The 22,913-nt window shown below is 38.9% G+C and overlaps 6 protein-coding genes across 6 annotated transcripts; 2 read left to right on the forward strand and 4 right to left on the reverse strand.

The window, feature by feature from the left end:
- Positions 1–6,303: 6,303 nt before the first annotated feature.
- On the forward strand, positions 6,304–7,843 carry LOC145702976 (carbonic anhydrase 1-like). The gene is made up of 7 exons (XM_081780278.1): positions 6,304–6,397; positions 6,444–6,822; positions 6,864–7,039; positions 7,082–7,185; positions 7,267–7,389; positions 7,432–7,503; positions 7,550–7,843. Exons 1-7 carry the CDS (start codon positions 6,379–6,381, stop codon positions 7,799–7,801), a joined length of 1,125 nt encoding a protein of 374 aa, XP_081636404.1. The 5' UTR covers positions 6,304–6,378; the 3' UTR covers positions 7,802–7,843.
- Positions 7,844–7,892: 49 nt separating this feature from the next.
- LOC145702977 (uncharacterized) lies at positions 7,893–8,691 on the reverse strand. Its single transcript, XM_081780279.1, has 2 exons — positions 7,989–8,691; positions 7,893–7,948 (listed from the first exon to the last, which is right to left on the reverse strand). Exons 1-2 carry the CDS (start codon positions 8,423–8,425, stop codon positions 7,900–7,902), a joined length of 486 nt encoding a protein of 161 aa, XP_081636405.1. The 5' UTR covers positions 8,426–8,691; the 3' UTR covers positions 7,893–7,899.
- Positions 8,692–10,014: 1,323 nt separating this feature from the next.
- LOC145703178 (claudin-4-like) lies at positions 10,015–11,400 on the forward strand. Its single transcript, XM_081780498.1, has 6 exons — positions 10,015–10,164; positions 10,366–10,492; positions 10,533–10,714; positions 10,755–10,862; positions 10,906–11,118; positions 11,158–11,400. The coding sequence occupies exons 1-6, from the start codon at positions 10,092–10,094 to the stop codon at positions 11,322–11,324; spliced, it is 870 nt and encodes a 289-aa protein (XP_081636624.1). The 5' UTR covers positions 10,015–10,091; the 3' UTR covers positions 11,325–11,400.
- A 292-nt stretch (positions 11,401–11,692) lies between these two features.
- On the reverse strand, positions 11,693–15,075 carry LOC145702346 (uncharacterized). Its single transcript, XM_081779568.1, has 7 exons — positions 15,006–15,075; positions 13,768–14,788; positions 13,482–13,629; positions 13,025–13,343; positions 12,688–12,987; positions 12,202–12,506; positions 11,693–11,995 (listed from the first exon to the last, which is right to left on the reverse strand). Exons 1-7 carry the CDS (start codon positions 15,051–15,053, stop codon positions 11,908–11,910), a joined length of 2,229 nt encoding a protein of 742 aa, XP_081635694.1. The 5' UTR covers positions 15,054–15,075; the 3' UTR covers positions 11,693–11,907.
- Positions 15,074–16,965, reverse strand: LOC145702347 (uncharacterized). Its single transcript, XM_081779569.1, has 3 exons — positions 16,441–16,965; positions 16,144–16,270; positions 15,074–16,048 (listed from the first exon to the last, which is right to left on the reverse strand). The coding sequence occupies exons 1-3, from the start codon at positions 16,564–16,566 to the stop codon at positions 15,669–15,671; spliced, it is 633 nt and encodes a 210-aa protein (XP_081635695.1). The 5' UTR covers positions 16,567–16,965; the 3' UTR covers positions 15,074–15,668.
- Positions 16,966–18,321: 1,356 nt separating this feature from the next.
- On the reverse strand, positions 18,322–19,249 carry LOC145701301 (uncharacterized). The gene is made up of 3 exons (XM_081778522.1): positions 19,098–19,249; positions 18,529–18,703; positions 18,322–18,487 (listed from the first exon to the last, which is right to left on the reverse strand). The coding sequence occupies exons 1-3, from the start codon at positions 19,114–19,116 to the stop codon at positions 18,322–18,324; spliced, it is 360 nt and encodes a 119-aa protein (XP_081634648.1). The 5' UTR covers positions 19,117–19,249.
- Between the last annotated feature and the right edge of the window lie 3,664 nt (positions 19,250–22,913).

The raw sequence follows: 22,913 nt of genomic DNA on the forward strand, positions 1-22,913 counted from the left end.
ATTTACATTTTGTCCTCTGAAATATGGCGACATTTGTCGATTGACGAATCCTTGTGCCCACTGATCTGGCTCTCCAGGCAGGTTTTCAGAGCATCCTCTTTTGGCAAATTCGTAAAGTTTGTCACGAGACCAGAATTTGGAAACGGCAGAATCGCAGGTTGTAAAATTTGCTCCGTCACATGTCCCCGAAAATTTGCTTTTGACGGAATAGTAGCATTGATCGCGCTCTGCATCCGTGTTGTTTGGCTTTGTTTGGCACTATTGAAAGCATCATTATTTGACAAGTTATTTGGCTGAGGCAACCTGTAAGCAGTGAAGACCGTCATTGAGGCTCCAATTAAGCTTTGAAGGCAAGTCTGTCACCGTCCAGTAGCCGTTTTCAGCCACGTTGTCAGTGTAATAAAAGGCTTAAGATCGAGGCTGAGCATTTGTTACATAAATTCAAGACTTGGTGTAAAGTATTCTTGAGCAACTTCCAAAAAGGACATGAGTTGTGTCACATAAACACAAAGATAATTTTGTTTCACGCGAGATATAGATTCAATATATTTTGTATGTAATTCTGTATCAACATTGCTTTTGATAATACCAAAGAGCCTCCCCTTGAAGTTTTCCATAATTGCCATAGTTTATCGAGTCAAGCTCGATTGAGCAACCATCAAGATTTCTATTGTAATCGCATGTCCCTGCTGATGGAAAAAGATACCGTTCCCCTCGCTCATTTCGCTTGTAATATCTTCTTTGATTTCAGACTGTTCAAAAAGCAAAAAAAAAAACAAGAAATCAAAATCGGCCAATTCCTACAGCCTCGTTCAACAGTCGTGTATTCGATATTCTGCTTCAGATTGCCAACATTTTTATCTATTAAAAATTTTAATTTCAAGCGTCAGATTCTTTTGAAACTAATCCGATACTAAAAGCATGTTCCGAATTAAAATAATATTGGAAAAAACTTACATCGATATGCGTAGTAGAGATGATAACAGCCTGACATAAGCGTTAATTATTTTCGTAAATAATCATAACGGAAATTTACTGACGAGAAAATTCGTTCCCTGTGTTAAGAAATAACGCTCCTGTTTCGCAAGACTCAAGATTTGACGAGTTTCTACGCGGGTACCAGCAATCGTCATTATCGCTAAGTAATTATATCAATAATTTGCATTCATCAGGTTAAAAAAGAACCTTCCACTTGTCGGCCTGTCACTTGGTAAGAATCTATCTTTAATTTCTCTCTTTGTACTGGAACAAACGAGGCACTGAAACTGCGCACTTACGAAATTGCTGGTTAAAAATAATAAAAACAGCTTCATTTTAGAAATAGAATTCCTATTTTTTTTTTGAAAAGAAATGCGAGCCGCGCCCTTCGAAAATAGAAAAGGGTTAGTTATTGAATCAAGGAGTATCAACCGCGTATTTGTATTAAGATTGCCGGAAGATCTTTTTTTGTATTATGAATTGGTCAGATACAGTGGACGTGTCTAATAGCATTTCTTCCACAATCGTCATTTTGCTCATAATCTCTTCCTTGATTTTTCAATTATTGATTCGGATTCGATCAGGTTACTTTATTTTCAGCTAGCTTCCACGCTGGTTCCATTTTGTAATAGGCACCTTGTGGTCTTCATCCAACATGTTTTAAAGGCTGAAAACAACATGTTTTAATAAAATATGTTCTTCGCGTTTGATGGTTTCAAAATAATTGCCTGGTTTTAATCTTTTCTTATATAACCATACCTTTTTCTTCTTCCCTGTTATTGCATAGTACCCATCTCTGCAGAGGCTGAAAATTAGCCCGAGAAAGACCATTTTTCACTTCGAATGATATAAAATTAGGAAGACGGGCTTCAGTTCTGAGGGTTTCCAGAACATTCGTCAAATTCAAAAGAATTTCGAACAAAAGCGTCTTTGTAAAGAGCATCAAAATTTACCAAAGGCAACAATTAATTAATCAAATAACAAAAAATAATGATTATTATGAAATATGCTCTCGAAAATGAACTTTTAAAGTGCTCGCATTGTACCGTGATTATGTCGTAACGACTCTTACTTTGTCGAACTTGTTAATCAACCGAACTTAAAGGGGTTAAAATGGAAAAGTCAAGTCAATCAAGCACCGTTTTTACGTGACATGAACATTTCATCAAACACACTATCATTGACGAGAACGATGACAGAAGAAGTTGAAGCCCCGCTTTTTAATCTAAAAGAGTGTTTTAGAGAATTTTTCTTTCCACTTGAAAATGTTGAGTGTTTTGGGTGCAAATGCACCGGTCGAGTTAGGAGAACGAAGAAGAAAGTCATTCTCTTGCCGAATAAGAGCGAGAATACTTTTGCTGCGAAAGAAAAATCATGCGCACCTGCAAATCAGTAAGATCTTTCAAGATGTTTTTGAGAAAGAAAATAATTTTATTTTTAGTGGATTTGGAACGCAAAATCAACTAAAAGGCTTGCTCTTATATGGAAGCTGTTTTTGGATTGTCGTTATGATTCTGTGTATGAAAAACCTCTTTTGTATTTAATAATATATAAAAAAATTTTCGGTAAGAAATAATATTTTTCCTAGCAAACATCGTGAATTTTGAAAAGTCGAAATTTCAACCATCATTTTTGACGACAGTTTGTCAACTTGGCTTTAAAAAATGCGTTTTGGTAAAGCTTACTTAAATTTCTATCATATTTTTCTTCTTTCAGAAAGCAGAAATGGCAGTATGCTCGGACCGGCTTCATAATTGCACTGCTTCAGGAGCTTTTTATCAACCGGATGCTATTTCAAAAATTATCAAAGAAGAGCCGCGTCTGCTGGAATTCACCGAGGAGGAAAATGAAATGAATCTGCGAAGATGTAAGAAAAATAAGTTTTACGACGCGAAAATCTGTCAATATCTCTGCGCTCAGTACTCGATTAAAAGGACTTTCGAGATGCCGAATCAATGTGAGAATATTTGTTTCGCTTTGACTCGCTCTCGCGAAAGCGCAGGAGAAGTTTGTCCTTATCAAAAATACTGCATAAATGGATGCCCATGTCCTTATTATCAATGTCAGAAAGCAGATGCAGAAGCACAAAAGTACCAGATTGTTTGGAACACCACCGTCGGGGACAGTGTTCAAGTAGCTGATGACACCCTTATTTATCGACGAGACGAAGCTTGGGATAGACTACCAGCTGAAAGACGAAACCAAAATGGTGTCGGGTCAATTTCAACATTCCCAATGAAATTCTTCAATTTTATTTCAGGAAAATCAAGCAAGATAAAGCTCAACAATGACACGTTTTTCAATGATCATGAACGGCTTCATTATTTCGAATTATTTCATTATTTCATAATTTCATTATTTCGAACAATTTTCTGAAGAAATTTTATTAAAATTGATAATTAAAGAAGCCGATTTAAGTCCGTAGGAACAGCTTTTCTCCAGGGCCAGCATTATTTGGTCAGTAAATCTGGCCATCTTGCCCGACTGCGTGAAGAAGACTCCTCCTTGGAACTCGTGATTGATAAAATTATCGGATACAATGACCTCTTTATGTTCCATTTCTTCTCAAGTATCGGCACCTACCATATTGAAATCCCTCATGAAGGGCGTTTTCCCGTGATTGTCATTTGTTCATCTTTTGCAAGAAGAGACAAGTGCTTTTACTACGCTCCGATCCAAAAGAATATAAGAAGATTCGAGGTCGCCCAGGGCTTAATTGCTAATAATCACTGGAATGCAAAAACGAACATTTTGACCTGGCAAGATCGATTTTATATAATGAGCTTACGCTACGGCGAAGTCGAGATCAGGACTTCTTCGACAACGTCCCTAACGCAGCTCAGACTGATGGAAGAGGAAGAAAAAGGATGGAAGAAGGGATCAATACATTTTCCAGTGAATTTCAAAAACATCGATGTGGTAGATGCGATTCCGCTCAAAGATCTTGATCGATTGCTTTATATCTTGGTTTCAAGAGATATCGCTACAGCAAGTGTCAAATACTCGCTGATTCTCTCGGAAAAGGGCCAACTGATTGTTCTCGGCTCCCAATTCGTCGATAATATTCTTGAATACCGCACGAACGAATTCTGCTTGTCAGCAATGCTCGCATCGAACGATCCTTTCTACAATCGCCCTCTTCGCTACGAGTGCGAGTACTTTCAAAATGTAATGAACATCGAGGATCGATTGTTCATTCAAAATTTGATTTTCGACAACGTCTTCGAGCTTGACTCCGATTTTTCTTCATTAAAACTGGTCTTCAAAGAAAAACCAAAGAATCAAATGATGCATGTTACGAGCAACCCGGGGTTTGCTTTCCACGATGATGTTTTTCCCGGCTTCGCGAAAAACACCGTCTTTCAAAAAAATTTCACAAGCACGAATGTGGCAACAAGCAATACTGTAAAATCATCGTTCCCTTCGACACGCTAAGACTGACAGATGAGCGAGAACATTTGTCAACAATCAAATATCATCAAAATTGGAAGCTTCAATTTGAACTAAAGTGCTCCGCCATCGTTCGTTCTCAAGGATATGTTGAGTTACGATTTAATGATGAGTCGGTGTTTTTGAGGATCGAAATCGCTAAGAAAAAGTCAATATACTTCAAATTTGGCAACAAAAAGGGCATCAATGATGAGATCTTAACCTGCCTAGATGAATGGCAAAAGATAGAAATTCAAAATTCGAGTGGCTTTTGGCACATCAAAATCGTCACTGGACAATACAAGAAAAAATATACTTCAATCAAGAAAATTTTCATCGGCTCAGATCTCGTGATACCAGATGAGAACCAAAGAGTAGAAGTTCATGCAAAGGGAAGCGATATTTACCTGAGAAGTGTTTATTACTTTGAGCGTTTGGAGGTAGCACTTCTCATGATTCTTTAAATTTAATCAAATTAAAGCCGTTTATCTTGATGCTTGGCGAAGCGTATTGGTTTGATCATGGATGCGCCTTCTGTAATTTCAAAAAAGTAACCTCTTCTGATGGTTTTTACCGACAAGACGTAAAGCTTGACATACCTAAAGCAAAATGGGACCGACCGAGGAAATTTCTCGACTCCTCTCGAGCTCTTTTACTCAAAGACGAGATTTACTTCTTTGGCGGTCTAGGTGGAAAGATGTCTGACGGAAGAAAGATTGCAAAATTGACGGATTGTCGTATTCGAGAAACAAAATACAGGCTCAAATATCAGTATCGCCGCTCTCGTTTGTCTGTCGTCAGCTTCAATCGAGAAGGAAGAACACTTGGTATGTAACAGTATCAAGTTGAGTCCAGGAGCGTTTGATAAATATTATTAAGGCATGATCTGCTTTTCGAATGTTATTGGCGACAAATTTGCGTCTTTCAAGAACTGTGAAACATTTGATGGTCAAAAAACAAGCGTGATTGAGTCGACAGGAGGGGTTCAAATTGACAAAAAAGAATCGCTAAGAGTTAAAAACATTTGACACCCATATCTCCAGCTTATGATCACAAGGCTGGTTGTCTGGGTCTCTTCAAGGGAAACCCTACTGCAATTGGAAACTATCTGGGCTCCGGAGATTTCAACAAAATTGAGACTCCAAGGGGAATTACCGAAACTCTAACATCAGATGGATGGCTTCGTCTCAATGACCATCCACGGTACTTCAAAAATTAATTCGTTAAAAATGAATTTATTCAGTTATCCAGCATATCTGTCTTGTGTTTCAATGGATGAGGGGCTCATGACTGTGGGCGGCCAAAGGAAGGGTTTTTGACTCGAACTGAGTCGAAATATTTAAAACTAATCTTAACCCCTTTTATTGCCAAGAATACAACGAAATCGAGGACAGGACTCCTATAAAAGGTGTTTGGATGCTATACGAAAAAACAGGGGACTGGAAGCAAATTGGTTCAATGAAAATGACATCTTCGGCAAATACAGCGCTGCGAGTTGGCAATCAGATTTTCGTACTGAGCGGCGTGGACCATCCTGATGATTATGCGAGCCAGATAGAAACTTCAAGCAGAAGAGGTCTTAGAGGCTTCGAAAGGCTGGACTGGGATGGAGAAAAAGTTTCCAGCACACTTTTATCGCTAGAAGAAGATTACAATAACTCGCCGATTTTGCTGCAAGTTCCGATAGATTTTTGTCCGCTTGTTTAAATTTTTAGAGCTTTTTTGTAATAAAAACAATGAAATTTCTAGTTTCAAATCCCCTTGATTTTTATTCGAATATTCTCGAAAAAGAAGCATTCATTGAGACACGTACGTAGCTTGTGACCTTCGAAATGTCCGGGAAACGTCGTCCTTGCTTTCTATCTAAATCCCTTTGCCATTTCTACAGGAGCTTTACGCTCATAAAAACACACCGCCGGCTCTGCAAATCTCCAAGAAACGGCTCACTTTGAGTTTAACTAAGTCGAGAGAATGAAGCTCCTTGCTGCAGGTAATCTCAAATTTTAATTTCTACAAGCAAGACAGAATTTATCAAGGTCTTTTGGGCATCGCCCTCGCTAAAGGTCATGGCGATCATGAGGACTCCGGTTACCATGATTCCACTGAACCCGAGGCCGAGGCAGAGCCAGAGCCTGAACCAGAGTACGGCTACGAACCAAATACGGTTGATAACCTTTGCGAAAACGGCCAGCACCAGTCCCCGATTGACCTAGCTTTTGTCCACCCTCAATTCCATATGCACGAGACGAAACATGCGGGCAAGTCTAACAGCACAGATGGATATGGCGAGGAATTCAAATGGCACTTCGAGTCAGACGGTCATTCAATCAACCTTTTCCTCGAAGATGAGGACGCTGAAAAACTTCAACTGCACGAGGAAGATGCCAGCTATACTTTTCATCATATCACTTTTCGGTAAAAACTTTTAACTTAGCAAAACTTAAAATTTGATAAAGATGGGGAGACTTTGACCAAGGCGGATCAGAGCACACCGTCAACCATCAGCATGCTTTCGGAGAACTTCAGGCGTGGCATAGAATGAGCAATCTTACCGACGAGGAAGCTCTCGACAATCTCAACGGTTTCCGCGTCGTGAGCGCTTTCGTCGAGCTCTGCGAAGTCGACTCGTCTCGTAAGGAGTTTGCATATTGATTATTTATAAATAAGTTTTCAGCCGTCTTCAACGAAATCTCACAACGGCTAAGAAGCAAATCCAAGAACGAGAAAGAAGATGGCAAACTCGACAAGTTTCATTTCAGCTACAACGATTTCTTCCATGCTACTGGTTCAAATGATTAAAAAAATGAGTTTTTCATCCCTAGAAAAAATCATACCATAGGTATTTGAATCTGCTGAACAGGAGTCGACCCAGGAGCATTCTACTACTACCACGGATCTCATACTCATCCCGAGAACAACGCCTGCTCCGAATCCGTCGGATGGGTCATCATGCAGGATGCGATCCGCATAACCAAGAACACTGTAAGAAAGTAGATTTTTATGCTTGTCATTGAGAAATTTTAGGCGAAAAACATCATGAAAATGTCGAAAGATGAAGATGGCGAGTACATCAAGCACAACAACCGACGCACTCAGGTAACCTTCGTCAAGTTCACAAAAACCCTTCCTAACTCAACTCAAGCCCTGGTACGATCGAGACGTTCATCACTTTTCCTACAACCCACAGGCGTCAAAAATGATCATGCACAATCGCCGCCAATTCGACATGGCACGACACAACATGCACATGAAAATGATGCATATGCACGAAGAAATCGACAAGCTCAAGGGTAAAATGAAAGAGCATCGACAAGGATCCGGCAAGGCTACTACTGGCAAGCCCAAATCTGGAATGAGCAAGAATGGCAAGAAATCTCCAAAATCTCGACGATAAACTGATTCTGATAAAAAAAACTGTTCGAGAAATAGAAATTGTAGCGAAAAAGTTGTCCTTTATAAATGTCTATTTATGTACAGGAAATATCTATGGCATCAGCATTGTCCTATTGATTCAATCTCTCCGTTTTCGCAGCATTCATGGCTAGAAATACAGTATCTATCAGTCGGAAAAGCAAACTTACGTGAGACTGTTGTACATAAAAAATGGAGTAATTTTCTGAGCTCCAGAGCAGCAGGAACGACCACTTCCATTCTCCCCCTTCTCCATGTTTGTTCTGTAAGTCGTCCTTGCCTCGCAGTTTTTCTTCGAGTCCCAGATTTGAGAGCCCGAGCTTACCTGATCCATCTGCTTAATATTTGAAAAGTTAGGATTAAAGGACTCGTATTCGAGCGAGTGAATTTTGGCAAAATGTTTGTCACACTCGCACAGTGATCTTCCGCATGTTCCCCGCTGATTTGTGCACATGACTCGGCCCGAATCCGTCTCGAAAAGATAGGTTTTTAGCTCAGGCTTGCAATCGGAGCCGAATTGGGCAAGAGAACACTGGATACATTCTTTGTAGATTTTGCAGGCGCGGTCGAGTTTGTCAACCGGTTTTCCGAAGCCTTTCTCGGACATGAATCGATCGCCGAATTGGAAACAATGGCAGCCGTAAAGCTTTTCAAATGGTTTTCAAAGTCGTTGAAAGTTTAAATTATTGTGATTTTCAACCATTAGCCAAAGTCTTGAAGAACTGAACTGCGGGTTGTAAATCGTCATCTGCGTAATCAACTGATCATATCTTTTCCCCGCCAGGCTCAATCTACTCTCGAACTCGTCATTTTCAAACGATTGCGCCAAAGCTTTGCCAATAAAAAATCCTAGAAATTTCATCTTGCTTTGAATAAACGATGCTGTTTTTTGAGTTAGTTGTATGCACGAATTTTTTGGACTCGTGATGGGTCAGAGGGCGCTATCGGGCGGCACAGACGGCGGTGAAGCTTCTTTAGTGGCCGTGGCTGATGCGCCTGTTTGTTTTGTCAAGTAAAGATAAAGTCAGAATACAAGCCTGAAAAGACTCGAAATTCTCTAGAATCCGGGTGTTTTTTCATGAAAAACACAACATACAATCAGTTTACAGAAGATGTCAGACGAAGGGTGTGTGATTTATCAGGGTACAAACCCACGTCATGCTGTGTTCATTTGGGCAACAATGATCACCTTGATCACAATTGGGATAACGGTCTCCCTCTTGAATCCTAGGACCAATATTTGCCAAGTTGAGAATCCACTTATTCTTGAAGATGGAGAGACAAGAGTCTTGGTTCCTCCAGCAAGCGAAAACTGTTTATAAGGAAACTGGGAAGATAATCTGAATCGAGAAATGTGGGACCGCAGTAGTAATAATCGGAAATGCCCCGACGATTGCGATGCAAAATATCTCTATCGACGCGATATTTACTGTGACTGTAGGTTTTCTCTAAATTTTGCCATTCTTTAAAATTTTTAGTGACGATCAAATCAAGTGGAAAACCAATCACCTACAAAATCAACTATTTTGACGTCCATCCTGACTGCGGAGATTACCTTCAAATTGGGGATTCTGTGAAATGTATGACAGTCATACTATGACTGGCGTAAGTTTTTTCAGAATTGATTATTCATAATTAAGATTTTAGGCTAACAACGATTTGCCGAGTGTTCAAACAGGCTTGAACGAATTGCAGCTCATCTGGAACAGTGATGGTGCGAAATACTATCCAAGTGAATCTGTGCCTGGAATGGCGGGATTTAATCTGACTGTTGGTGCTGGTGATTTTTGAGACCTTGGAAAAAAAGAAGCCTGTGTTGAATTGTACAGATATTGAGATCTATTGTCAATAAAATATTCTTATTCACAGATGTCATCTCAGAGCAACGAGTACCCCAAAAACGTTCATTTGCGGAAATATAACTGCGGAATATTGTCGCTCTCTATTTTTTAATCGAGACCATGATATTCATATAAACCCTAACCCTAACCCAAACCCTAACCAGATTTTGGTAGCATAGAAAACGTGAATCATGTACCAAAAACGACGTCATAAAAAAGTTAATTGATAAGTCTTTTATTCTACCCTTATTTGGTATGTTGAGACTGCTGAAGCGTAACAATAGACAAGTGATTCGGCGCCAGTCTCTATAAAAGAGAGCGCTTCCTTTGTGATCCTAGAGAGAGTAAGTTTTCAATTCACTTTTTACGACCAGAAAAATATCCCTGTGAGAAAAGCCTAAATCGAAGAGAAAAAGCAAACTTTCATAGAAGATGGGGAACGCAGGGCAATTGATGGGAATCGCCATGATGGGGGTCTCTCTTCTCATCTGTTTATTTTGTAACGGTAAGTTTTTTGATAAAGATATTTTTTCTTCATTTTTTTATCGATGAATAGAACGTCCTCATGACAAATCTATTTAACAATTTTTTACTTGAGCCTATTTCAAAAAAGCAATCTTTGATAAAACCAATATAAACCGTATAAAGAAGATCCTACTCATCCGTTATTCATAAAGCGGATTCCTCTTGACATATTTTATCTCAGGGGAAGACAAATGGGGTCGTTACGATGTCGCAAATCAAGTGGTCGAGAGCCGAAATGAGTATTTCGGCCTTTGGAAACGATGTATTTACTTGAGTACTGGAAATTTCGACTGCGATAATTATGACAAGTATGAACACTTAATTCGATCTTGTTTGAAACGATTTCAGTTACGTTCTTGGTTCAATGCCACACATGGTCGCAGCCCGAGGAATGGTCATTGTTGGACTGATGGTTCTCCCCATCGCAATCATTCTTGGCCTTTTTGCAATGGACTGCACTACAATGATGCAGAGCAAGAAAGCACAAGTTGTCACTGGAGTCATCGGAACTCTTGGCGGCCTCTGCTTCTGTAAGTGATATTCCAACGACGCATATGAAAGACTTTCTAGTGACTACATCTGTGATGATGATCTCGATTCTGATGAGAAACATCAACAACCAATTCTACATGTACGGAACTCATGTCGCTCAAGGAAGCCAATGGAGAGGCAGAAGAGGTAAAACAGCTTTCTTCCACTAATTTTCTAGTCAAAAACTCAGGATTCTCCGCTGTCGCCGAACGAGGAGAAGTTTCCCCATGCGGCGAATTTGCTGTCGTTTGTTACGTTCCAGACGGAAGCGGAGGTTTCAAAGAGTGGCATCCAAACAATCCAGCTGATGAAAATGGCCTCAAGACGAGATTTTATGGCGTTCGAGCAGAAGACGACTTCATGAGCGACTCCAATGTTCGATTTGCCCTTTCTACCTGGCTCGGTAATTCTTTCCTTTCGAACGATTATTTCATCTTTTTAGCACTTATCGGAGGATTGATTGGCACTATTGGCGGTATTGTCTTCTTGTGCTCAAGAGGAAACGATGATGAATACGAAGAAGACTACCACCCTCAATATTCCGCCGCAAATTCGTACAAAGGATCGAACAAAAGCCATCCTAACAAGCGAGAGCCTTCGTACCTTTAAAATTTGAGAGATTCGCACTGTTAAATTTTCGACTTTTACTTTTGACTGAAACAATCAAAAATATACAATCATTTTATCATCTAAGCCGGTATTTTCAACTGCACTGTCCTACTCTAGAAAATTGCCGTTAGATAATACGACCGCTAAGGAGTAGCGGAATTGCTAATTGCTCACTTGGGCTTGGCGACTTGGCTGCGGCGGATTAAAATCCCATTTTGTTGTTTAGTGACTACTTTGCGGTTTCGATTTTTTCGGCAATCACTATCGGCTCTTAGGAGATATTTCACTGTAGAAATTTCGAAATATGGTTTTTTCGATAACAGGGCTTTTTTTCTTGTTTTTTATTTTGTACTTTACTGTCAGTTGGAATGAAATAAGGTTAATAATAAGTTAAGGTTTTACTGATAAAGCGATGGAGTGTACTTTCGGATTTGTTTTTCGCAGTGAGAAATAGTAGTTGACCCTCTCGAAGGTTCTTTCAAGAGCTGTTAGTTCATTTTGTTAGGTTTGAAGAAATTAGAAATTAAATTATTGCATTTTTGTTTTTGAGACTTCTGTACATATAAATATCTTTAGACAGGGCTTATATAAGCCGTTCGGGCTCCGGAGATTCCAGAGATTTCCACATTGTTTGTTTGATGACTTCGGGTTGTTTTTCATGTCGAGTCGGACTGAAAAAAGGGTTGAGAGATTTTTTTATTGATTTTTGATTTTTGGGGGGCGAGGTCGGTTATGGCCAAAATGTGTATTTTGACTTGTAAATGAACAATTATCGAGGTTTTTTTACGGTCACAAAGATTTCAAGACGCATGATCCTGGACAATTCGTTCTTTCTTCCACCCTTAAAAATCATCACCGGCTCTTCGGGATAAAGTACCTGTATGTTCCTGTTGCTCTTCTTTTCGACCTCAACACCGCCAGAAATGTTATCAGTCCAATAACGATGATGCTGCCAATCACGGAAATCACGATGATCCAGGGTAAAGCAACTGTACTTGGCGTATGAGTGAGGCCAGATTCTAGTGTTCCTTGTGTTTCGATAACGCTTCCGCCTAGTTTTTCGTTGGTTCGCTGATCTTTTTTGTCTTTTGGGTTTTGAGGAGTTTTGTCGATGCATTTAGGTGGAGACTCATCGATGCATGTTTGTGATGACGGACATTCGAGAAATTCACAGGTGACTTCCTAGAAAAAAATAGTGGTATGTTCGTATGGAGAAAATAGAAAGTGTAGTAATAATAATAATATCAAACTCCCTAAGGGCAAAAAATATATAAAAATCTTCTTAAAAAAGCAATTCTGGCTTCCAAATTTACCCATTATCGAAAAAGAGGAAACTCTTCAAAAATATACATCTGAATATCACCTGAATACACTGTTTGCCAATATATCCAAAGTTGCACTCGCACTCTGCCTGCCCACTCATCTCATCTACTTTGCAGCGTCCATTTCCACAAAGATCTTCCTCACAAGGATTCTCGAATTCGCAATTCTGACCGACCCATCGGTCGTCACATGCGCAGAGTCCCTCAGCACACGTTCCATTATTCAAACACGTGACTTCGAAGCAATTATCGATTTCTGAGCAATCAGGCGGGAGAAAACCAGGATTGCAGATGCAGAATCCGGTTGAAGGGTCGCATTGACCTTGATCGGAGCACGAAACCTAATTTTATCAGAATTTTTTCTAAAAATCTTTTTACCTCGAAACACAAATCCTTGATCTCGCAAAGAATGCCGGAGTATCCATCGTCACATTCGCAGGTAAAGCTTCCTGGAGTGTTAAAACAGCTTCCATGATCGCCACACGGGTCAATTTCGAGACTGCACTCGTCTATGTCTTCACCGCAAGTTTGTCCACTGAAGCCAGTGTCGGTACAATCGCAGAAAAACTTGTCATCTTCCGGAGTGCAAGGTCCATTGAGGCAAGGATCGTCGGTGAAACAGCGGTCTTCGAAGTTGCAAAGCTTGCCGGTCAGGCCTTCGGAGCATTCGCACTCGAATTTATTTTTGTTTTTGCCGCTAAATTATCAAAGTTTTATTTGAACTTGATTATACGTTGAGCTCATGTGGAAAAATATTTCATTTTGTTGGATCAATTCAGTAATTGAAGCATAAATTTATAAAGTACAATTATAACTTCGGTCTTATGGTTTTTACCTTGCAATTTCTGTGACGTTCACCACGCATTCATTTTCTGCGCCACAAGGAACAGAGTAACAGGGAGAAATATGCTCACACTTTTCGCCATAAATATGCTCGGGACAATTGCAGCTCCAGCCTTGATTTCCATTTTCCAGATCTTCAGCTAAATAAATAAGTATTTAAATGAAGATTAATCTGTCATCTGTTGAAGGGCTTTTCTATTAGAAATTCATCAATCTTCGGATAATAAAATAAACGCTCATATTAATCAGAAAGATTATGGTGTTCAAAACCAACTTACTAAGACAAACTCCATCATTCTGACAAGTTCCCGGGCGACAAGCAAACTCGCAATTCTCCCCGTAGAATTCTCTGTAGCAGTAGCACTTGTATCCGCCAAATTCATTCTCGCATCGTCCACTATTCTTGCACGGATTTTCAATGCACTCATCAACGTCAATCGTACAGAACGGTCCAGTTATTCCATCCATGCACTCGCATCTGTACGTCCCAGGCATGTTGATGCAAGTCCCGAATTCGCTACAGACAGGTTCTCCATGGCTAGAATGAACAGCGCACTCGTCGAAGTCGATCTCGCACGATTCTCCTTCCCAACCAGGCAGGCAAACACATGAAGCCGTGTTATTCTTCACCCAGCAATAGCTGTTCTTTTGGCATTCGTCGACAAACTCGCAGTAGTCGATGGGAACGCATTGATCTTGCCGGCAAACAAGTCCTTCAGGACATGGTTCCACGCAATCAGGGCCTTTCTTCACGCATTTGAAATTGAATTCCATCGATTTTATATCCACTGGAACACATTGTTCATCGTCTAAGCAGGGCGAATCCGCACAAGTAGAATTCTTCGTGATAGTACAATGGGGACCAAAAAAGCCACTATCGCAAGAACATTCGTACGAATTCACCCCATCGATGCAGGTCGAAAATCTACTGCAAGATGAACTCTCGCAATCATCAATGTTTACTTCGCAATTTTCTCCTTCAAAACCTTCATCGCAAATGCAAGTTCCGTTGTTCATCCCGATGCAGTACCCGAAATCGCCACAATCAATATCCTGGCAAGCCGCGGTAATGTTACAGTAGTCACCAACGAATTCCTCGTTGCAAATGCAGAGGTGGACTTCGGAATCGGAGATGCAAGCGCCGTTACCGCTGCAGCTTGAGTAGATGCAAGAATCGAAAGCGCACTCGGTTGAGATGCAGAAATCGTCGTCGGTTGGGAAGAAGACGAGATCGTCAGAGGGGGCATTGTCAGGATCAATTCCAGGTTGTAGACCGAGACCAATGGGTGCGCTTCCGAGCTAAAATTATTTTTATTGTTTTCAAAGAAAAAATTCGAATCTTATAACACAATCTAGTTACATTGTAGGCTCTAATTAAAATAATAGAAACCATATACGAAAGTATTATTCGATGTGGTTAATATTTATCGTATCTTCATTAATTGATATCATTGATAGAAGATTAATATTTCCTTGCTATTCCCAACTGTGTGACCAAAAAATCAAATATATCTACCTTCAAATCCTTAACGCATCCTTCAAAAGTCTCTGATCCTAGTTTCATCAGATTCTCCCCTTCTCTGAAGAGCAATGACGTGCTTTTTTTAAGGTTAAGGAAGTTATTTCACCCACTTCCTCGTTTTTAGACCCAGAACATCGTACATATTTTGAATCAGTGGAAAAAATCTAGAAACTTGACGGTTTTAGTTTTTCGAAAATCACTTCCGGTTGCGATTCTAGAGCCGGAAGTAGGCAAAATTTTAGAGTCAGGGTAAAGTGTGAGGTATCAAATTGATGCGCAGAAGATTCTCAATCATCTCATCATCAATTTATAAGAAGAAACAGTCCCAACCGCGGTTAAACTGACCGGTAAAACTATGAAAAAAGCATGATTTAGTTAGAATTTTTTCATTTTTGCCGGTTGTTTACCGGCGGTTTTTGACCACCGTTGGACTCGGTTTCAATCCTCAATGACTTGACTTGTTGTAAGATTCAATTTGATAGCTCATATGCATGCTTTTCTTATAAATTTTGTGCATTTCCGGCTCTAGAATCGTAACCGGAAGTGAATTTCGAAAAACTAAAACCGTCAAGTTTCTATATTTTCTCCACTGATTCCAAATATGTATGGTGTTCTGGGTCTAAAAACAAGGAAGTGGGTGAAATAACTTCCTTAACCTTAAAAAAAGCACGTCAATTTCAATGGCCAGTGTTTCTGAGTAAGCTGAACTTCCACCAAATCATCCACATGGCCATTTATCGACAAGATGATTTTTTGAGGCAGCAGTTCCAAATTGATATCATGGAAGAGTCCATCTGAAATTGACGCGCCAGAGATAATTGTGGAAACAGCTCGTGGCATTTTCAGAATATCCGGGGCTAGTGTCACATTGACAAGGCCATCAGAAGTGACTGACAATTCAACAGCCTCGTTGATTGATAGAAAAGGGGTTGAAGAAGATCTAGTCCTGACGCTGAGCGAAATTGACGAGAGCGGCTCAGCGGGCGGCGACGTCAACAGCCGAAGACGTTGATTTGCGCAAAGATCGTCGTCCGCGCCTAGCAGGGGTCGTCAGATTTCAAAAGACACAAATGGTAAATCAGTAAATTTGCGATCGGCAAATTTAATGATATGGAAAGCTAAGGGCCCTTACCGAGCGTGATGGGGTGATCGCAAATATAGCCAGTTGTTAGAGGGCGGCAAAGGGTTGGATTTGGGCACAAGTTGTCGATGCAGTTGGTGAATACTTCGCAGAAGAAACCTTCGGTTCCCGATGGACACTAGAAAAATTGTTCAAATCGGGCATATTTACATTTTGATGCTTTTCGCAAAAACCATAAATACTTTTTTTCTTGAAAAAATTAGAGTTTTAGATCAATTGTCCTTTCTGAAAATAAATAAACAGGTAATACAACAGGTAGAGTCTCCTCTTATTCTAAATCGGGTTTACCTCGCATCCGCCATTTTCAATATAGTTCCCTCCATTCTTGCACTCGCAATTTTCCACCTTCTTTTCATTCTTCACTGCGCTTTTTTCTTTCGGCAAAACAATTTTCCACCCGTTTTCTAAGTGCATGTCTCCTTCAAATTTCTCATCATCGGAGTCTTCAAAGAGCAGAAATTTCTTATTCAAGCGAACATCTTGAATTTCTCCGTGGAAGAAAAACGTTGAATCGAGAAGCTTTGCATTGTTGTTTTCAATTCCCGAATCAGGTCCATTTCCAGCTGCGAGGACTTTTGTAATTATATCCGGTAGGCCTCCAATATATGCAAATTCAGACGTCACATTTACATCTCTCTCCAGCGCCAGTGTTTCGGTCACATTCTTATCTAGCTCGATTTGGAGAGAGTCCGGAAGCAGCGAAATCTTCAGGTCATGCCACAGGTCATCAGAGACCTGCGTATCGGACCTGTGGAGAATTTCTGAGGTCAGTTGGATCACCAGCCGGCCCTCGATGATTTGAACCAAGAAGAATTCGTCAGATCTGTTTTACGGCTCATTTTTTGACAAGAAAAATGCTATTTTAAAGACAATTAAAGTCTCATTGTATATTTTGATGATACAATTGAGCCGGTTTCTTAGACTAGTGTCGCCCAAAAATGCCAAAAAGGATGTTTCCTGGTTCGTTTTGAAGCGCGTTTCAAAGTCGATTTTCTAAATGGGATTTGTTTACATGATCGGAGATTCTGCGGTCCAAATATCCCGTGAATTTTCAATATTTCTTGTTTTGCGTTCTTTGGTGAAAGAGCTTAAGCGTTAAGATATTTAAGCAAAAGTCACATGGATGATACAAATTTTTCCAATTAATCAAAATCACCAACCAAAAAAAAATACAGACAAAAATAATTTTTGAAAAAATTATGGTTTTCTGATTTAAACTCACGTTGCTTTCAAGCTGAACAAGATGAATGATAAAGCTGAGCTCGTCATCAATAAAATCCGCGGTGCTCAATTCGTTGGCGCAGTTTTGCCCGACAAACGGACTTGGACAGTCGCACTTGTAGAGAGTAGTTGGAGACGTCAAATTGCTTGTTGAGCATATTCCGGAGTGGAGACATGAAGGGTTAAATCGCCGGCTTGACGGATCATACTTGAAACATTCATCTTCGAAATAACATCCGTCTGAGTGGAATGAGCAAAATTTTTTTGAAAAAATTTGAAAAAAAAGATGTAAAATTTCTGAAAAAAAATTTTTTTTGAAAAAATAAATATCCAAATTTTTTCATTTAAAAATCTCACTCCGATGAAAAAAGCTCTATAATTTCTCGGCCACTGTCCTAGAATCTCCGAAGGTCGTTTGACAAGCGCGCCGCCAGTACTATCGCTTGTAATCTCCTGATTTTGATGTTTGACTCCGCCCAAGCATCCTGAAACAAAATCATAAAAATCTACGCTGCTTCCTTCGTTTTCCGCATTATTTGGTCAAACACAATTATAATTATAATCACGATTCTTGCATTTTTTCGCCAAAGAATTTTTTTCAAAAATGCAGCTCGCGGTTTTCGCGTGAATTAGCGAAAAAAATGACAATCTGGAAACTTTGACTTACCGATTAAATCTCGGCCGAATTCAATTCTATCCGCTGATTTTAAGAAATCGATGTTTTCGAAGATTTTCAAGTCCTTTTTGGTCTGGAGTTTGCGGCCTTCAATTTCGAGCGAAGCGCTCAAGTGTCCATCTTCGATCTTTAATGACATTTGATACCATTTGTAAGCTTCGAGCGGACTAGCAGGGAGCACAACTTTATCATCCAAGTTCTTAGCTTGGCTCTTTTTTTTCGAGAAAGAAATTAAGAAATAAAGCGTTTTATCGTTTCGTTTTAATCCTGGCTTACCGAGGTTTAGTAAGATAAGGGTGGCAGCGTCTTATTTTCTTGTTTTTCGAGCCCAGTTCCTGATTACTCGCCGAGTCATACGCATTGAATGAAATGGTCATATTCGCCCTGCTGACGTCGACAACAATATCCCACTCCAAATCGCGCTCTCTCGAATCCATACTGAGCAAAATCAACAACCCTTTCTTTCGACAACTTTTTACCTGACAAGTTCTCCATCGAGAGAATCGACGAAAAATTCGAATTGCAGATCGAGTGCGAGGACATTTTTGGAAGAAGCGTCGTTGGATGTTTCTGGGTAGAAGCTGAGCTTTTGGTTGTCGTCGAAAAAGGTGAAGGTTGAGGCTTGAAGGGTTGAAATCAAGCCCAAGAATATCACTAAATGAATAATTATTAAAATTATCCTTATTTGAAGAAATTTTTATTATATGACGACGATGAAATTTTGGACCGTATCGATATCATAAATATATTGAATAGTGTTACATTTTCAAAAGTCGCCTTCAAGCCGAAAAGTTTCATACCAGATTGTCCATTGGATATTTACATTATGGTTTTTGAAATTTGTTCTTTCTTTGAATTACCATAAGACAAATTGGTATCATATGATTTGTATTGAACAAAATGTCTTATTTTTTTATTTATCACTTTTATAATAAGATTATTTAATATTTTATATTTCTTTTATATTTTATTATAATAATTTTTTTTTAATCATAATTGATTTTTAGAATAAGAATTTCAAATATTCATAGTAACAATAGATACTCACATTTTAATCCCTTCTTCATTCTTCTCTTTTTAATCCTCTGTTCTTCATCCAAATTAATGAGTCTCAATGTTCATTTTGATGCAAAATAAAACTTCGATTCTCAACCTTTTTTTTATAAATTATTGTTTGTTATGAACTTTTCCGCATACAAGAAAAGCTTGAGCTGGGAAAAGTGTGTTCGCCAGTGAAGTTTTCTTCGAGTAGTAGCGCCGCCCCGAGGCGAAGCGAGAGCTCAACCCTTTTGATCTTTTCAATCATGTCACTTTCTATTCTACTAAGATTTTATATTTATCGCGCGCTTTTGATTTTCTCGCTCGGAATCTCAATTTCGGAAAAGGGCGAAAGTGTACGTACAGTTGTAAAGCTCGGAGGAGGGATTTGTTGAAGTATTTTATTGATTAAATTTCTACAACTTAGGACAAGGCGTATGAGAAAAAGGCTGATTTTTGGGCTCCAAGCGTCAATTTTATTGAAAAAAATCAAACATAATTTTAATAAAATTTGATTATGGTTCATCAAAATCAATTTTCGCAGCGCTGAGAATTTTCTAGAGGTGCTGCATGTTTTCCGGATTATCTAAGAGCCCACACCTGGGCGCTCCTATCTCTTTTCTTAGGAATTTTCTTGAAGTAGAACACTTTTAAGAAACTTTATTTATTGACAGTTTTTTTATATTTTTAGAACAAAGTTTGTTTTTGAAAATTGGTACGAGGAGATTGTCGGGATGAAAATAGAACGAATCTTTCTGAAGCAGAAATTGATTGAGCGGAACTTCAAAGGGATTGATTAACAAGTAAACAAAGTTCTAGGGTCTGAGAAACTTTTTCAGCGACATATTTTGCGGGGAGGCTCTGCGGAGAAGCAATTTCTACTACTGTCAAACTCGTTTGAGTTTGGCGATTCAGCTTGATTTTATTCAAATACAGTATGTGAAAAAGGCTGCGGAATTAAGCAAGAAATCGAACCGATAGCTTTTTTATTTATACAGTTGAAAAAACTAATTACAGTGAAAACCCAAAAATTGGCCGGTTTTCAGATGTAAATTCCCGAAAAAAACGGCCAAATTTTGGGTTTTATGCCGGGTAGCCAAGTTTCCCCTTCAAAAAGCAAAGTTTCGAAATTTTCGAAAATCTGCATGATTTTTGACGAATATATTCAAATTTTTGCTTGTTTCAAGACATTCTTATGAGAATCTAGTCATTTTTAATGATTAAAACACTCTAAAAAAGCTAAAAATGATCCGAAATAGCATCATTTGGGCCCGATTCTGATGAAAAATTTTTTATTTTTGAAAAAGCGGCCAAATTTTGGGTTGATTCCAGGTTCCAATAAAGGCGGATTTAGACAAAAAGCGGCCAAATTTTGGGTGGGCAAATTTTGGGTTTTCACTGTATATCAAATCAAGTTTACTCTAACTGATGCAGGTTTTTGAAGGAGATAGAAAAACAATCGGATAATACACCCCCGCTTCCTTCTCTCCAATAATCTGAGTGGTAATTTTTCTTCATTTGAGTCTTTTAAAAAGTTCCAAAAAATGTTAATTTGAAGATGGCTTTCAATTATTTGAGTCGGCGTTCGGTTAACTTATCGCCCTTATATTTAGAAATGCTTGGAAACCTTGACCTAAGAATTCAATCTTTTGAATCAAATGGTCACCTTCGCCAATAAAGCCTGGAAACACGAAGATAGAATTCTCATATAAAACTGCTGATGGATAGTTTGTACTCTGAAATCATAATACATAAAGAATATAATCAAAAATATATTTACTTGTAAAAGAGAGCCGATTCGTGACCATTTGCAGTCCATCAATCGCCAGATATCATTCAATCGCCCCGAAGCCCACCCTCCAATTGTTAAAAGGCTTCCGGAAGGCAATCCAACGGCAGAAAATCTTGTTATGGTTCTTAAATTATTCTCTTAGAAATTTTCGTCATTCTCGTCTACCTTGGATGAAACCCTAAAAGAGTCCAACCATCTTCCATCAGAGTCTCGACAAGTCCGTCTGCAGTGTCTCCTCCTATTGCGGTTGGTCGATTGTTGTAAAGGCCCAATTCTCCAGAACGATGTTTCATAATAGCTTCATAAGTAGTTTTTATTGATAGACCATCGAATAGCTGACATTGCATGTAAGTAAGGCGGTCAAAACAAATAAGAGCTTAAAAAGAAGTAACAGCTCAAACAGACAAAATTAAAAAAAATAGAACCTTTACTTCCTTTGTCGTAAGATAAAGCTGCATGGCCATATGAATAAGAAAAATGAAGGCGGATAGATGAAAGGGCAAATTGACATCCGTCGAGCCGGGCAATCTGAAATAAATTTTTTTGAGATAAAGTCATTTATAAATTTTTCTTGTTACTTGATAAGGATCAGAGTATCCGCCAAAGATGTGAAGCTGATCATTAACGATCGCATGCCTTGAGCGCCAAAGGTAAAGAGAAATAGTGCCGTCGTAAGTAAATGGAGGTGAAAATGATAATTCGCTTTGAATTGATCCATCTAATAATAATCCGTACGGCTGAAAATTTTTATAATTATGAGGAAGCATCACATTTATCTTGGAAGACGTGTCGGTAACGTAATAAAAATTATAGATTCTTGAAGCCCGATCGAGTTTGAAGATTCGGATTTTCTTGTTTTTGATATTTTCGAGACCTCTTATACCCATTTTCGAGCTTTTTTGGCTCTTTTTCTTGCGAATCTTTTGGAGTTTTGACAAATAAAAATGCAGAAAAATGAATTAAGTCGGGCTTAAGTCCATCAGGTCAAACCCTTCCTCAAAAACTTGGACAAAAGATGACTCGACAGAGTTCCTTAAATTCATGAATAAACTAAGTCCTTTCAGGCTTGACACAGTTGATTTAAGCAAAAACCGTTTATCAAAATAGTCAGAATCCATCCAAATAGAGCCATTATTATAAAATCCGAAATCAAAAGAATCTTACCATCGTAAAATTGGAATTTTAGAATTTCAATTTCATCGAAAAATTGAAATTTCGTCTCACGAAGGTCTATTTTGAGCTCAAATTTGGTTAAATCGTCAAGTTCAATCTCAATATTAGAGATGTGGTTTAATTCTTTGAGAGATGAAAAATGTTTATCTCCGAATTTGTCCGGGATGATGGTTTTGAAGAAATGACTAGGAACGGGAAATCGAGGCTGAGCAACTGCGTTTTTAGCGAAACCGGGAAAAACATCGTCATGAAAGGCAAAATAGGGATTGCTCGTTATGTACATTTGCTTGTTGACTTTCATCTGTACAAATTCGAGGTCTATTTTCTCTTTTGAAGGATATTAAATCGCTCATACACGCATTTGTCCCATTATCAGCTACTAGATGATATAAATTTTATCCTTTCCGAAATTAAACTCGATCGCAAAAGCGAAATCGAAAACGTAATTTTGAATGATGATTCTTTCGTCGTTAACGAATCCATTTCCAAAATACTCGCACTCATCGTTAATAAGTCCACCTGTATTTGTATAATAGTGATCATCTGCAAATAATTTTGAGAAACATAAAGCTTTGCCATCGTAATTAACAAGAGAACCTATCCACTCACTACCAATAGGCACAAATTTTCCGTCCGCCTCAAGCAGGATCGAGTAAAAGGTGTTTGAAAGCTTGATACTTCTGGAAACAAGAATCAGCATCAGTCGTCCAACATCGATCTTTTGTTGAGTTAAAACTTTGAGATTTTTAATTCTTCTTTAAAAAGTTATAAAACTCGTTCCAGTGGGACGACATGAACTGGGTCTAGGTCTCTTGATTCAGCGGGTAGTGCAAAGTCGCCTTTTCTCCAGCCTTTCTCCAA

The sequence above is a fragment of the Oikopleura dioica genome, chromosome PAR (assembly GCF_907165135.1).
Source record: "Oikopleura dioica chromosome PAR, OKI2018_I68_1.0, whole genome shotgun sequence".
Classification (NCBI taxonomy): domain Eukaryota; kingdom Metazoa; phylum Chordata; class Appendicularia; order Copelata; family Oikopleuridae; genus Oikopleura; species Oikopleura dioica.

Excerpts from the sequence above, each read along its gene's own strand:
- LOC145702346 (XM_081779568.1), bottom strand. The coding sequence starts at position 15,053 with ATGAAACTAGGATCAGAGACTTTTGAAGGATGCGTTAAGGATTTGAAG. Across the intron at positions 13,630-13,767 it reads GAATGATGGAGTTTGTCTTA|CTGAAGATCTGGAAAATGGA; the intron begins GTAAGTTGGTTT and ends TTATTTATTTAG. Across the intron at positions 11,996-12,201 it reads AGAGCAACAGGAACATACAG|TCCGACTCGACATGAAAAAC; the intron begins GTACTTTATCCC and ends CCCTTTTTTCAG.
- LOC145702976 (XM_081780278.1), top strand. Across the intron at positions 6,823-6,863 it reads TTTCATCATATCACTTTTCG|ATGGGGAGACTTTGACCAAG; the intron begins GTAAAAACTTTT and ends AATTTGATAAAG. Across the intron at positions 7,390-7,431 it reads TCCGCATAACCAAGAACACT|GCGAAAAACATCATGAAAAT; the intron begins GTAAGAAAGTAG and ends GAGAAATTTTAG.
- LOC145701301 (XM_081778522.1), bottom strand. Across the intron at positions 18,488-18,528 it reads CTCGATGGAGAACTTGTCAG|TATGGATTCGAGAGAGCGCG; the intron begins GTAAAAAGTTGT and ends GATTTTGCTCAG.
- LOC145702347 (XM_081779569.1), bottom strand. The coding sequence starts at position 16,566 with ATGCACTTAGAAAACGGGTGGAAAATTGTTTTGCCGAAAGAAAAAAGC. Across the intron at positions 16,271-16,440 it reads TTGAAAATGGCGGATGCGAG|TGTCCATCGGGAACCGAAGG; the intron begins GTAAACCCGATT and ends CAATTTTTCTAG. Across the intron at positions 16,049-16,143 it reads CGATCACCCCATCACGCTCG|GCGCGGACGACGATCTTTGC; the intron begins GTAAGGGCCCTT and ends GACCCCTGCTAG.
- LOC145702977 (XM_081780279.1), bottom strand. The coding sequence starts at position 8,425 with ATGTCCGAGAAAGGCTTCGGAAAACCGGTTGACAAACTCGACCGCGCC. Across the intron at positions 7,949-7,988 it reads TTTATGTACAACAGTCTCAC|CCATGAATGCTGCGAAAACG; the intron begins GTAAGTTTGCTT and ends CTGTATTTCTAG.
- LOC145703178 (XM_081780498.1), top strand. The coding sequence starts at position 10,092 with ATGGGGAACGCAGGGCAATTGATGGGAATCGCCATGATGGGGGTCTCT. Across the intron at positions 10,493-10,532 it reads GACTGCGATAATTATGACAA|TTACGTTCTTGGTTCAATGC; the intron begins GTATGAACACTT and ends AAACGATTTCAG. Across the intron at positions 10,715-10,754 it reads TCTTGGCGGCCTCTGCTTCT|TGACTACATCTGTGATGATG; the intron begins GTAAGTGATATT and ends AAGACTTTCTAG.